At 37.4% G+C, this 15,268-nt stretch overlaps 1 protein-coding gene across 2 annotated transcripts in view; it reads left to right on the plus strand.

Annotated features, from left to right (window-relative positions):
• The window catches only part of SCAF4 (SR-related CTD associated factor 4), a 43,209-nt gene that overhangs the window by 16,982 nt on the left and 10,959 nt on the right, over positions 1 to 15,268 (plus strand). Inside the window, exons 6-17 of one of the 2 annotated variants that reach the window (XM_065741783.1) lie at positions 910 to 1,049; positions 1,375 to 1,551; positions 1,891 to 1,991; positions 2,482 to 2,529; positions 3,643 to 3,751; positions 4,102 to 4,269; positions 5,601 to 5,686; positions 6,899 to 7,089; positions 8,853 to 8,953; positions 9,860 to 9,973; positions 10,616 to 10,772; positions 11,915 to 12,069. In XM_065741783.1, coding sequence (XP_065597855.1) covers positions 910 to 1,049; positions 1,375 to 1,551; positions 1,891 to 1,991; positions 2,482 to 2,529; positions 3,643 to 3,751; positions 4,102 to 4,269; positions 5,601 to 5,686; positions 6,899 to 7,089; positions 8,853 to 8,953; positions 9,860 to 9,973; positions 10,616 to 10,772; positions 11,915 to 12,069 — 1,547 coding nt within the window. The remainder of the gene's footprint in view (positions 1 to 909; positions 1,050 to 1,374; positions 1,552 to 1,890; positions 1,992 to 2,481; positions 2,530 to 3,642; positions 3,752 to 4,101; positions 4,270 to 5,600; positions 5,687 to 6,898; positions 7,090 to 8,852; positions 8,954 to 9,859; positions 9,974 to 10,615; positions 10,773 to 11,914; positions 12,070 to 15,268) is intronic. The other variant, XM_065741784.1, reaches the window with a different exon arrangement.

The following is a 15,268-nucleotide window of genomic DNA, read 5'->3' on the forward strand; positions in this document are numbered from 1 at the left end:
TTTCACAGTATTCCAGTAATATTTCTTTGCTGGAGAACAGTTACTTGCTCACAGCATGGAGAAGCTGATGGCATTGCTGCTTATTTACAACATTGTAATTTAAAGCAAAGAGAATGGGAAAGCTGCATGTGTAGACTGAGCTAAGAGCGTGCCTTAAAATGTGATTGTGGTTGTAGGAGGGCTCGGTGGAAATGAGTCTTTTCCTGGAGGAGTTAGTACGTGGTGATTTGTACTATACAAGGAAGGATTTATCAAGCATATGCAAGTTTAGCTTTTGCCTATGCAAGAGTGGCATGTGAAAAAGCTTTGTCAAAGAAAGGAGATGCTTGTGAAATAAACTTTAGAAACCTTTAATTATTACCGGGCTTTCCAGCAAAAGTTCTGTTAATCTAGAAAGTATGTTCTGTTGTCTGTAGTTCAAATACTTCAAGTTAAATGAAGGATTATGATTATAAAAATTAACTTCTCTTAACATGAACCATTAGATGATTTATTTGAAATACTTATCAGAAAGAATTTTAAAACTTGGAAAATGAAACTCATTTTAAGGGTACTCGTGTACATTGCTTAACGCTGTCTTGAGTAGTGGTCCTTCTATTAACTATTCTACAGTTGTAAATACATATGCATCAAATTATCTTCTGAAATAACATGCTGGGATCACTTTTAGATAGACTGTCTATTTAAAATTTCTGCAGTACAGTAATGTGAGCAAGGAATGGAGCCAGTCATAGGCAAAATGAATAGAATATGCAGTTGGTGTAGTTTGTGTGGGAAGAAGACTCGCTTCTTGGGTTAAATAAGCTAGTGTGGGTAGTCAGTTGTTTTGGGGAGGTGGATGTATGTAGTGAAGAGTACAGTGAGTGTTTTGGAATAACCTAGCTTTCTCCTTTCCAATGGAACTTGTAGGTTCACCACCCCCTCCAGCAAAGGTTGCTTCGGAGCCCCCTCAGGTCACTGCTAATTCAGTACCTACTATGCCACAGTTGCCCAGTTCTGATGCCTTTGCAGCTGTAGCTCAGTTGTTTCAGACAACACAAGGACAACAGGTAACCTGTATTTTTGTGGACTTGGGGGCATGAATGGGTAAGAGTTATGAAGTTTCAAAACTAGGTTTAATATGTAAATGTTCAGATTTAATGTTTGTACATGTGATTAAACAATTGCACTGTTGCAAGGCTTGAATACTCACATATTAGGATGTGCTAGATTTTGCCAGTGGAGTATTTTAAAAATGACTTCATAATTCACTCGTGTTATTGGTGGTGATCATTTTGTGCTGCAGTCTGATTTGATGGAGAATTTATATCCTGCAATGCTTCTGGTACTATAGAAAATTTGTTTACTGAATACTGTATATGTTTTTTTTTGTAGCTTCAGCAAATTCTTCAGACTTTTCAGCAGCCTCAGAAAGCTCAGTCTCCAGTCATAGATAACACTGTGATGGCTCAGGTTCAAGCTATTACTGCTCAGTTGAAAACTACAGCATCACAACCACCTGAACAAAAAGCTGCTTTCCCACAGCCTGAGCAGAAAACATCATTTGATAAAGTAAGTTTTCATTTGTTCTGTGTGTAGTATCATCAATTCAGCAGGAGGCTGCTTAGTGGATACCTCAATGTCTTCAATCTGCTAGGGGGAAAACAGTACAACCTGTGTTTCTTTCCTTTTGGTCAGGAGTTGTCCTCCCGTTTTTATAACCTCTGCATTTTCTAAAGCTTAATACAATTGGCTTGATCATCTGAGTTAATATCAGTGTTTTTGTCCAGCTCCTAACCTTTTAATTCCAGAGTAGCTAGTGCTATAGGAAGACAACAGTATTAAGGATATTTTGTTTTCCAATTGTGTAAACTATTGAAAAAAACGTTGACTCAGTATATATTCTTTCAGAAGCTGCTAGATCGGTTTGACTATGACGATGAGCCAGAAGCAGTGGAAGACTCAAAGAAAGAAGATTCAGCTCCTTCTCCTTCAGTTTCTCAGCCTACCTTGTGAGTTTTCTTTGTCATAATAAACAATTATTTGGTATAAAATACCTTTTTGTTTTCAAAGCTTACTAAAATTCCAAGTTATCAGTGCTTCACTATTAACAATCAAAATTTAAAATATTAACATTCTCTGTTCTTCACTTCGGTGATTTATTGTAGATTTGGCATGTGGCATCATTGATTGAGTAGTGTGTTTATTAGAAAAAAGCTCAGTCATGGTTTCAGGATGGGTCTGTGGTTTTTTTTTGCACAACTGCATGTGTCAGGACATTGTTAGTAATTAGCTGAATTGCTTTGTCCTCTGAAAAAAAAAACTATTCTAAACATCGTAGTAATGTTAGATATTAACTATTAAAAAAAAATAGGTTTGGCTTTGCAGCTTTAAGATAGCAAAGATTGAATACCCATGCAGACTAACTCAGGCTCCTCCTCTTCTGGTGTGCGTTTTGATGAAGTCTTGAATTATATGATCACATACTAGTTTTTCCCACAGGACTTCTCTCTCATTCAGTGCACAGACTGGATGGTGCTTAATACCTGGGTTAGTCAATATTTCTTTTTTCCCCTGCTTTAGTGTGTGGCCTCATGTTTTTCTTTCTATATATGCTGTCAAAAACCCTGCTCTGAAAAACAGGATCGCTAACTTTGTAATTAGTTTTTTTGTTAATGTGTTTATCACTTTAAGCACTTTAACATTATATATGTTAGTTGATTAAAATGCCCTTTGAATAAATTGGTGGAGTTTTACCTCTAATACAAAACTCTGGAGTACAGAAATATGAAATAGGTCAAACACGCACCACTTGTGTATGCCTAATCTAGAGGTCATTGGGCTCGACTTTTCAGCGTGCTTGTATTCCATTTGTAGCACTTCTAAGCCTCTGCCCTTATTACCTTATAGTTGTGTGAGATACTTCTGAAAACTGGATTCCAGTAGTCTCATTTTGGGCACACAAATTCAGAAGTATTCTATATAATCTGTCCAGTATCATGTGTAAGAATTATATGGTGCCCATGTTTTCAAATCCAACAAAGTTCCATTTCACATAACCATTAAATTACTTTATTTTCTTGAAATCCTGTTTGTTTTCATACACAAACTGTATCCTGTAAACAGGTTCAGTTAACTGCACATACCTTGTTAATTCCCTGAATGCTGTTCATTCTGTATGTTGATTCAGGGACTGAAGGGCATCACTCTGATCCTCATGTATTATACATATCCCTGTCTCCTCTGCCCTAAATTCCATGCAAACTGATTCATTTTTTTTCCCCAGTAGAAGTATGGCCACTGTCTGATGTACTCACAAGACAAACTTGAAAAGAGGATAATTAACCTAAGGCAGACTACCTTAATGAAAGATTTACATAATCTTAGGGCTTTAGCAAGACCGTATAAATAAAAGGGAAGAAGTGGGCTAACTTTTATGTAGCATTTCCTTAGATGTTAAAGGGCTGTTCTTACAATGGAGAAAAGGAAGACAGTTTTTATTCTTCTTTTACAGTGAAAATAGTATACTAAGAAAGATATATTTTTTTCTGTCTAAGTTTAAAACAAGAACGTGTAACTGTGCATAGAAATATGTGAAAGAAAGAAAAATGAAGAAGTCTGTATGCCTACTGACTTATCTCACCAAAATATTATTGTTTTTAGTGGGTTTGCAGGAGAAGGTATACAACAGCCAGTATTTCCTCAGCTCCCAAATATGGATCCTTTTCAGCAGCGAATGATGGGAATGCAACAGGATCCAATGCGCCATCAGGTAACTTGAGGGTTTTTGTAGTTGCTTCTTCATCTGCTATGTCTTGTGTGTCATTTCCTCTGCTGAAGAAGCAAAGTTATCATGTTTCTGTTAGTGGAAAGTGATTATGGCTTAATCTTTCGGCTGTTCCAGAAAAGATAATTTTGTTGTCTGTTCTAGTCAAGCTTTGGAGTATTTGATATTGATGCTTTTTAAATATACATAATTGCTTGACCTACTTCATCTTTCTCATGCTTCTGGTCTTCCATTGTGACTTTTGTGCATAGAGACAGTTTTAGTTCTTGCAGACTAGAAAAGCTAATATAATTTTTTTCCTAACTGGAGGTTTTTGTGTATTTTGTTCTTCAAAGGTCCCACTCCCTCCTAACGGACAAATGCCAGGTTTTGGTCTTCTTCCTACCCCTCAGTTTCCTCCCATGGCTCAGCCTGTGATTCCACCAACAGCTCCTGTGCAGCAAACTTTTCAGACTCCTTTCCCAGTACAGAGTGAATCGCACATGCAAAAAACACATCAGCCGGTGAGGATCCCTTGCAGTAAATAAGTTCTTAACTTAAAGTGCTCTAATACTTGTCCTTACCCATGTTAGATGGAGTAGATTTCATGGTAACGGTGTCCAGAGGTGGCTGTGAGGGTTGCTCATCTGAGAGAAAGTTGGATAGCAGTAGTGCTACATGACGAGTTCAGGAATCTAGCTAAACCAGAGTGTGTATACTGTATGTTTCTTTCTGTGACAGATTTGGGTTTGCATTTTGTCGACCGCCTTCTTGCTTCTCCTTATTCCCTTTTCCTGTTCGTGCTTCAGGAGCTCTTAACAATGCAGTCCCATTCAGGAGAGAAGCAATCTGAAAAATATAATTTTTAAAGGCTCCATAGATCACTCAAATAGAAAAAGTGAACTCAGAAGTCTGTAGAAGTTCTAGTAAATAAAATAAAACTATCTCTATACACCTCTAAAATAAAACTATCTCTATACACCTTTTGAAGATTTTGGAAAATACTGCTGGAAAAATTTTAAATGAGTAAATAATACTAAGCTGTACTGTATGGCAACTTGTGATGTGACAAGTTCTGTAAGTAATTCTTGCTTCCCACTGGGAGTGATGATCCTCTAGATGATCTTCATAGTTCGTTAGTCTTGAAGTGTATTTATTCAGGAAATTCTAAGAGGTTACCAAGGTGCTTTTTTAGATATTCCCTACTAGGCTTGCATCATGAAGACTTTTTAAAGTTTAGGCAGGATGCGGTGTGTTTTGGCATGGGAAGCTATAGAGGATTTTGGGTAGGAAGGAAGATCCATGCTGTTATTTTTTTTCTTTATACAAATGCATTTTAAGCACGTTCATTTTAACTATTGTTTTGATGACTTTATTGCTTTATTCTTCAGTGTATTTTACTATGATTAATTTACATTTTATGGCTTAAAGTTCTCTCCGGTAACATCTTGAAGAAAAACTTTTCAGCAGATGTTACATTATACTACCTGTGAATTTGAACACAGAGCGTGATTGGCTGACTTGACTTTTATCATATTATTCAGGCATCTGTATGATGCTGAAATTAATAAAAATATAGAAAAACAATTTCTACATTAAAGATGTGATTATTTTTTTCCAAATTATCTTAAAGATGTTTTCACAGTGACTGCATTACATTAACTTACTATCATAGATTCTGTATTGGTGACTATGCTAGTGGTGAAGGTTCTGAGAGGAATTGCGTTACATTTTATTTTCACATATGTGACTATTCAGTATTATTTTAATACTCTTACATAACTCAATCACGGCACAAAATGAAATAAATACTTGCAGTGCTCACCCCTAACAGCAGTCATACTTAATATTTTAGAACATGGAAGTGGAACAGCCACCTATTCAAGAAAGAAAACGGCATGTTTCTGACAACAGAAAGTCAAGATCTAGATCTGCATCAAGGTAAAATAACGGAATCGCTTTAATTTTGTGAGGTTATATATTATGTAAAGAATTAGATTTTATATAAGGAATTTAAGCGTCTCGTGTCCAAAAATGTGGAAGTGCTTTATTCGTTCTGAGTGCTGAGAAGAGCTAGGCTGGTGGGAGCTCACAGAATCTGTTTCTGTGGTGCCAAATCTGCTGTGTGGTGTTGGAATTTCTGTAAGGTAGTAGTAAATAGCGTGGAGGCAAGCTAATTCCTCAGACTGCTGCTGAAGATCTTTTTCGGTGATGTAGAACTTAAAAGTTTTGTTACCCGTATTTTTGCTGGTGTTGTGAGTGCCCTACTCAGCATGCTTACTGTTGAGGCTGCTTCTTCGAAGTACCAGTCTGCTGTATTGGTTGGTTTCTGTTAGCAAATGCTGATAGAGATTTAGCAGCAGAGTCCCTTTTTGACTTAATTTATGGATTACTTATATTGCTGTCTGTGCATGACTCCATGTGTGGACAGCACTTGTGAAATTTCTTGGTAGAGGCAGAGCCCTCAAGGATTTTAACAGGACTCCCCTTCTGGAAAGGGAATAAGAACAAACAAACAAAAAAGACCTTTTCAACTGTATACCTCTCACGGAAGTCCATATATATAATATATGTACGTATAAGTACAGCTTAATATTGCATGCACTTCCATGCAGGGGTAATGAGGAGTAGACTAGTGACTCTTTAGACTTGCAAACCTCTGAAATTCATCTGCCTTCCAAGGGAAATGGAGTAGCTGTATAGTTTTCTTCTGTTGGTGGAGAATAACTTCTGATATTCCCTAAGTTAAAGGGAAGCAGAACGTGATTTCAATTTTGTCTGCACTCTAAGGACGCTTTTCTTATGAAGAGATCTGTGAATCTGTCTACTCAGGGGTCTTGCAAGTGCAGTAAACATTTTCCTCGCTTATGCAGATGACTTTTTTTTCTATTTTAATGTAGATATCATTTTGATACTTGACTTCTATGTAAAAATAATAATAGCAGAAATTGAAAGATTTAATGTCAGCTGGTATGCTTTAACTAGTTGCTATAGTAATATGCTCTAGTTGTAAATGCGTGTGAGTGAACATGGATTTATTTTTTTAATGACCGAACTCATGCCTGGTTATCTAAATCAGATCTGAAGTAGTGATCCATCTGTAAATGTCTGGGTCAGAAAGACTGAAGGTAAATTGTTCCTGGTTTAAACTAGGTCACCTAAAAGGAGACGTTCGAGGTCTGGCTCCCGCTCTCGAAGGTCGCGTCATCGTCGATCTCGATCACGGTCCAGAGATAGACGCCGACACTCTCCTAAGTCTCGATCACAAGAAAGACGTGAACGTGAGAGGGAGAGGGAACGCAGGTCTAAAGGCCTTCCTCAGATCAAATCAGAAACTGTCAGTGGTAAGTTCACCCTTTCTGTAGTAGGTACTATACGTAAGTGAAATAGCAGGATACGTTTAGTTATGTTAGAAAAATTTCAAATGGCTTTAGAAGCTACTCTGCTTAAACTTAATTTGGTTAACTTTATGTTGATGGACCGTACATCTTCCCCAAAAGCACACCAGAAACAGCTCAAATAAATGTGAAGAAGTGTATCTTAAATCATCCCTCTTGGCTCCCTGTCCAGATGAAGACGGCAGATGGCTTAGTGCCACTTGGAGTATTTTATCTGATTCCTATCCATCTTCTTCTCTCCATCTTTTTTTCTTGTTTCATGCTATTTGATGTGCTGTCCTAGACTCATCCATACAAAAAAAAAAAAATTGTACTGAATTATTTTCTGAACTATTTTGAAGTTGGTGAGAATTATATGCATTGTGTGCCAGAACATCCTGACACTCATAAGGGACAGTTGGGCCTTCTTGGAATATCTCCCAAGTCAGAAATACTTTGTTTGTGAAGTAGAAGAAGAAAAAAACTTAAAACACTGTGGCGTTCTTTTCTTTCCTTCAAGATGTACAAAGTAAAGCAGATTGAACAACAAGAGGTTGAGCACATGATGATGATTTTTTCTAATGATCCAGTGTTGTGCATTTCTCAAATCTGAAGGGGAGCTTTGACCTGGAAAACACATAGGCTAATGTTATTCTTAAAGGATCTTGGCTTTGTGGGGCGTCATAGGCAATATCTAGTAGCTGTCTGGTAGATATTCTTGGGGGCATCAAATAGAATGAAAGTGTTCTTTTTGATATAAAAGAGATGAAAGATACAAATCTGTATCTCATCAAAACCTTGGGCATGACAGTAACATTAATTTTAAAGTACTTGCAAGAACTAATAGCTGTTATTTTAAAGGATTTAATGGCAGTAGTGACATACAGTTTTGCCAACATGTCTCCTAGTTTGCTAACCTAAAAAGTATTATATGACAATTTTGCTAACACTTAGAGTGAAAACATAGGTGAGTGCTGAATGTTGCTGTAGTACTCTTGAAAGAATGTGTTACTTTGTGCTTGTCTGCTGCTTTATTACCTTGAAGAAAAAAGTGAAATAGTAGGCATGTTGCTTTCTTTTCTCTAGGGAATGTGTGGGGGGAAGCTGCTATGGGTTAATTTTTCAGTTAACTAACTTAAGAGGTATGGCACCAAGTTTGTTGCTAAAGAGGGTAAAAATTCTGCTGCTTGTGGTAGTTTGTCACCACATTCTGGAGGAAAACTTGCACAGCAGTGAGTGTGTCACTATGAATAATCTAACCATCACTTCGTTAGTAAGTGCCATCCATAATTTGGGATGCTGGTACTGAGCTTGGATTTCATGCTAAGCAAAGTGAGTTATCTTGTTGTAAAATATCCATTGCAGGTGTGAGGATATTTCATGGAACAGTCTTGGAAACAATGCATGTTTTTCCTTTCTGTAATTATTTGCCGAGCTTATCCTTATCAGAATTTGCAGGTAATTTTAATAGGGGTTAACTAGAGTTTCTAATAGGGGTTAACTAGCGTTTTTTCTTAGTGTTTGCATCCTAACAATGGTTTAGATGCCATGGTTAATTCAGTTCTGGGCAGGCAAGAAAAGAGGCCTTTCAAACACTGCTAATGATGATATACTAGCATGCTTTTCTCCTTTAGATGTCATAACTATTTTAATGTGACTCTTGACATTTTGGCTTGTGAATTCAGTATTTACAAGTGCTCTTACAGTCTTTGTTAACTCTTTGGTTGTAGTTTGTAGTACTACGCTTTGGGTAGGACAACTTGACAAAAGGACTACGCAGCAGGATGTTGGAAGTCTCTTGGAGGAGTTTGGCCCAATAGAATCAATAAATGTAAGTACGAGTGGTTTGATGCAAGTCTAGACTACAAAAGAACTTTTCAGACTGTGTCAAGTTAGCTTTACTTTTAATACATTACAAAGATTGAAGGTCTGTCATTTCCTTTACAATTGTGTTTTCTAATGTGAAAACTCAATTCATTTGTCCTCTCATTTGGAAAGGGAAAAAAGACAGTTATATTTGTGTATTAAAAAATGCCTTTGGAATAATTTTCTGGATCACCTCTGTTTTCATATCTCATGCTTTTTTTAGGGGGAACAGAAAAAGAAAGGGTCATTGAGTTCCATGTCTGCTCCATTTTGTTGTTTGATAATAGGAATGTGGAATCTCAGCTGGTGATCATTCATTTTGTTTGTTTCTCTTAGGTCATTTTTAGACATAAGCATGGAAAACCAGTCTTATTTGGCTGTATTAAGGATGAATATATGTATATATGATTGTGAAATTTTATTTAAAATATGAGACTGATTTTCTTGCTATAATGAAATTTTGTTAAATGGAATTGAAGCTTTTTTTCCTCAAATTCTTTGCTCGTAATAATGATTATAGAACTGCAGATAAAACAATGTGAAGGTACAGATGGCAGTCTGTGGTATTTGGAATAAAGCAGGGGTATTAGTGTATGTTGTTTCTTCCAAGAGATTAACTAATTCTGAGGCCATAGCACTTGTGTGAGCGCTGTTGGACAGTTTTAAGGATTAAACATGCAACAGGAGTCCATGTCCTCACAGTTGTTAGAAGCATTTATTTCTGGAAGATGCTGGCTGCTTTAGCCTCTTAAACATTCTCTTTCATACCTGGTAATCTTTTTTGTAACATGTGTTCATGTTCCAGTTTTCTGTAATTTGACATTTGTTACTTGGTTAGTTAGCACATTTTTTTTTCTTAAAATACAAACAGATGATACCACCGAGAGGATGTGCCTATATTGTAATGGTTCACAGGCAAGATGCTTATCGTGCCCTACAAAAATTGAGCAGAGGCAACTTCAAAGTCAATCAGAAATCTATAAAGGTACTTATTGGACTATAATCCTTTTTCATCTGTTCTAGATGCATTAGTATATAGGACTTCTGTATAGTCTGGATGTGGTGTTCTGTAAACTTATGTGAATGAACCTCTTTATTAATATGTATTCTTCCTTTTCTGTCATGTGATTTAAAAGAACTTGTATCAGTTTCTCTGAAAAACTGCCAGTAACTGTGTAACTGGTGCAGTTCTGTAAATGGTCATTGTGGTGGACTGTAAATGTGGTCTTCTTGTTGCTGCTTAGTAGTCTTATCTGTAATTAAACACAGTTACAGTCTCACAAAGTGTACTAGTAATTAAGGAAGAACACATTCATTAGTCAGTTGTTTCCTTTTGCAGAACGTCATATTTGGGAGTAACACTGTCCCCTGAAGAGAAACAAAATTAATTATAGTGACTGTGTACATGTTTGCAAATCATGTGCTAGAGTCAAGCAGGGACATAAAAACTAATTGTGCCTTTAAAAAAAGCCTCCTATTCTCTGAGTGTTCTTCCTGCTGTTTCAATTAGAATATGTTTGTTTGCTTTGTAGCCTTTTTTTTTTTTTGGATGTGCTATTTTGTCATAACTGATAATTTAAACCATTAAAATGCCAACATTACTAACTGTGTGTATCGTTTCCTCAAGATTGCGTGGGCTTTGAATAAAGGAATAAAGCCAGATTACAAGCAGTATTGGGATGTAGAGCTAGGTGTTACTTACATACCGTGGGACAAAGTTAAGCCTGAAGATCTTGAAAGCTTCTGTGAAGGTGGAATGCTGGACAATGAAACTCTTAGTCCAGGTAAAGTACTGCTACTTTTTTAAATGCTTTTTAAAAGTTATCCTTTATATTGATGCAGTGAAATTGGTATGGCTGACTTTTCTGACTCTGAGGGTGCATATAAAGTGCTTGAGGTGGCTAAGAAGCGCAGGATGTGAAACCATAGAATAGATTACAGGCATTTAAGGGCAGTCCCTATAAAGGGTTGAACAGTTGGATTTCCAGAGGTCGAGCTCAAGTTGCACATGGACACCAGACAAGCTGTGAGTTGCTTGGAGTTTGCCACCGAGAGTAATGGGTGTTGGAAATGCTCAGTAGTCCCAGAGTCTGGTTCCCCTCTGGTTTGTGTGAGCTATCTGTAGCAAAGGAGGCTGTTGTTGGACTGCTTGTTTAGGAACTGATCTGACAGCAGCTGTATGCTTTCCGTAACAAATTGCCTTTTGTTTTCATACTTAAGAGCAGTTCCATTAGGGAGTCTTTTATCTTGACCTAAACAGAAATCTTATTTTATGTAAGCAGTGAAAATATTAGGCTTCTGTGATTGCGTTAAGAAAATTACACCTGTTCAGCAGCAGCAACTTCAAGCAATGACAGGCTTCAAATGAATACAGAATTGCTAGTCTGCTGGCTGTTGTGATTTCTAAAAGCAACGTTAAATGAAAGCCATACTTGAAATTGCCTTAGGCTTCTGGTGCTCTAGGCTACTGTGTCAGTTTTAACAGTGCAACCATTGTGTGGTGTTCTATCTCACTACTGAAATTTATTTCAGAGTTTTGTCATTCTGTCAGATTTGCCCTAATTTAGACAGTTACTACTTTAAAGAGTAGTATGCTTTCATGATAAAATGACAGTTGAAGGAACTGTGAAGCACAATGAATAACTAATACAATGAATAAATGTAATGGCCGTTTTTCGGTGATTTACTGTACTTTCGGTGATTTACGTGCTTGAAAATACTTAGATACTTTTTCCTTATAAATGCGTTAAAATGTCTCATAGCTCTGATTTTCCCAGCTCTTCTCATTTTCTGAGAAATTGTTCTAGTTAGGCCATTTCATCACAGAGCAGAGCATATGGATTTTACACAGTAGTATTTGACTACTTGTCAACTTTGTCAGAACTCATGCATATATGTTGTCGGTTTCTTTTTTTTTTTTGTGTAGAGTGGAAAGGGATTCCCAAGAAGTCTGAAAATGAAGTAGCTCAAAATGGTGGTGCAGAAGCTGCACATAATGAACCAGTGTCACCTATACCTAAAGCTTTACCTGTTCCAATTCCTGTTCCCATGCCTGCACCAATTACGGTACCTCCTCCACAGGTGAGAGTTGCTTCCCATTTGCTGTAATACCTGAATAAAAACTTGAATAATTATTCAGCATGGCAATAATACATTAAACAGAAGGGAGAAAATACATACGTTAAACAGAAGAGTGAGTTAACCAGGTGATCTTGTGTGTGTGCTTACATTGTGCCTGCTTAAAAGCAATACCTGGCTTTCTTCACTTAGAGGCACAGTACAGTCTAGAAGGAGAACTATCCTTTTCTGCTGAGTCGCAGTGGCAATGGAAGACCTGAAAGCCTTAAAATCTATTAAGGTTTGGATTGTATTTTGTGCCCAGCAGGAACAGGGAAGACTGGTTTGGTTTTCTTGCAGAAGGGTGTAGTTTTTTGTGTACCAGGACAGCCCTGGGAACTGAATCAGCATGTGCTTTGTGGGAATGATGGAGAATTTGCTCTAAAACCTCACTGCTGCCTTAGTACTGATGTAGACGAGTATTGTAGGAGTGTACTTGTATTACTTACTGTCACAATCTAAATAAATTATTAGAGCAGTTTATTAATAGGATGAATTTCATCCACTGTTTTATGACTGCATTCATTTTTTGTGTTTTTCTAGTTAAGTTTTCTTTACTATTGATTTAATTCAGCTACAGCTCTAAAATAGTGTATTGCTTTTGTGTTTGTTCATATTGTGTATCCTCTCTTAGAACAGCCCTTGAGATTTCCATGTGAAAAATTCATATTCTGCCTTTGTTGTTATAGTAGTTCTTTAGTTAAAGTTGATGTTTGTTTGTTAGAAGAACATCATCTGAAACTTTACCACTACTTTAGGTAGCATGTAACAACAATTATTCCCTTCTGTGCTTTACAGTCTCTTTCTTTTAGCTTTACTTATTGACATAGGAGTGTTACTAGTTTTATAGTAATAGTTTACTTCCTGTCACTGTTAAGATGGTAGTATGCCTTCTTCCAAATGGGAGAAGTTTGAATAAAACTGCTTTAAACCTTGTGAAATGTTAAAGACTAACATGGCGGGCACTCAGAGAAGAACCAAGAGCTCACGTTGTTTGAAGGAGTATATAACTTACCAGTTACTTGATTCCAGAACGCAGTATGTTGAGTTTTGAGTTGTAAACAGTTCTAAAAACTTAATTAGTAAGTTCAGCAGTGATAATAGTTAAGGTGTTAGTGGTAAAAGTAATGTGTTTAGGACTTATAAGATGTGGAGAGACTGTTACAAAGAGTGTTGGTTAGCTGCTTTTTCTGTCCAGCCTGGAAACAGACATCATCAATAGCAATACCCAGATTCTCAGTCTGTCCGTTAGGTTGTGTTCCTTTTAGCCATTGAAGGTACCCAGTCCACTCTTGTTCCTCTGATCAGAAAAGCAGATATGCCAGAACAGGTTACATGCATTGTCTTATTTTGGGCTGTGGTAATGTAGGGTTGGCTGACTGATACACCAAACATGATTCCCATATTTTACTCTCCCTGTTTCTCACTTCTTGGTCCTATTTTTGTTAGTTTTTCCTCTTTTTCTCTGTTCCAGGCTTGCAAGAACTCTAGTCTCATTGTCCGTTGTGTCCAGAAGCTTCTAGTGCTATATCCAGTAGTTTCCTATATCCTGCTCATTGAGCACAGCTTGAGGCCAGGGCCTGGTTAGCAACTCTGTGCTCTGCCTGCAGCTGTAACATTGTCCCACTAAATGGTTGGGATCAGAAGGAGCTGCATTGCTCCCTTCTCTGCTAGAACCCAAACAGTCCTCCTGAGCATGGATTATCACATAGGAGGCCTGCTCTGCTGGCCGTTGCCTATGAGGGGTGTAACTGCCTGCATCCTGGCCTCCTGTCAGTATCACTGAAGCCCATTAATACACGTAGCAGTAAGGTGCTGTTTTAAGTGATATCTTTTATGAGTGATAGCCCCCATAGGTAAGTCTAATTCTTTGGCCTGATAGCACAACATGGCATTTTTTGGCGACAGCATCCTGGGTTGTTGGCAAGATATGAGGAATATTGTGTTGTGCCACTGGCGTGAGCCCTTTTACCTGTAGATTCAGATCTCTGAGCTGTTGCTGAATCTGGTCCCTCTCCTGCAGGTCTGAGTAATTCACCTCAGTGGTCTGCTCTGAGGATAGGTCCATGTTTATTTTTAAGTCATATTGCATTGCTGAAGATGGAGTTGACTCAACAACCAAGAGAGGGACTTGTGTTAGTTCATAGCACATGTGATGCCAGTTGTGTTATGCGTTCATTGATAAGCTTTACTGGTGTTGCGTTTTCTTAGCAAAGTTTGGTGATATCCTACCAAAACTGCCATTCTTCTGCAGTGAAGAATGGCTCAGGCTTTGCTAGGGTGATAAACTGAAGTTGATTGTAACTGCCCTTACTGTAAGTTTCCCAGTTTAGCACAAAATCCATTTTCTTTGTGTAATGAGTTGTCATCCAGAAACCACAAAACAAAATGTGCGTACCTCCCTGATTTCCTGCCATATTACCAAGTACCACATGCTCCTCCTTCCTACAACTAGATGGATTTTGGACAGCTCCTCCATCATATCCCCTTTACACTGAAACTGGCAGACTTCTCCTTGCCAGTCTTGAGACTCCAGGTGCTCTTAAACAGATACTTACTTGGATGTAAGCATGGATGGAGATCATGCTGAGCTGGTGATTTTCCTTCAGTTCTCAGTCTGAGAGGTATACTTTAAAAAACAGCTGTATTTGAATGCAAATGAAACCCCAAGACATTTGTTGAGATGCAGCATGATTTGCATTAGTTACTGAGGGCTCAGTCACTCCAGTTTCTAATGCTGATAATAAAATACCACTTTTTTCCCTAATGTTCATCTCCTCATTAATAAAAGGTCTCCTTCGTAGCATTTGTTACCCTTGTTTTTTCCAGTCTACTAGCTATTGTTATGAAATTGTTCATCAGTCATCCATCCTTATTGTCTGTCAATGTTTACTAGCCAATGGCTCCATCTCTTTAACACTGGAATTTCAAATCAGATGTTAGGATGTTTCTGCACAATTTTTTTTTTAATTTTTATTTTTCCGTAAAGATTTTTGCCGTGTTACATAAAATCATGTCCTAAAGAATCATTTTTTTGGGGGGGAGAGGAATAAGCAGAGCAGTTAAGCTTTGATAATTAGGTGTGAATATTCTGTTATATCTTTCTGAACGATTTTCTTTTGATGTTACTTCTGTTCTCACTCAGTCACAGTTTTCTCAGCTT

The sequence above is a fragment of the Cyrtonyx montezumae genome, unplaced genomic scaffold (assembly GCF_038088225.1).
Source record: "Cyrtonyx montezumae isolate F1298 unplaced genomic scaffold, pur_monq_1.0 scaffold_3, whole genome shotgun sequence".
Taxonomy (NCBI): domain Eukaryota; kingdom Metazoa; phylum Chordata; class Aves; order Galliformes; family Odontophoridae; genus Cyrtonyx; species Cyrtonyx montezumae.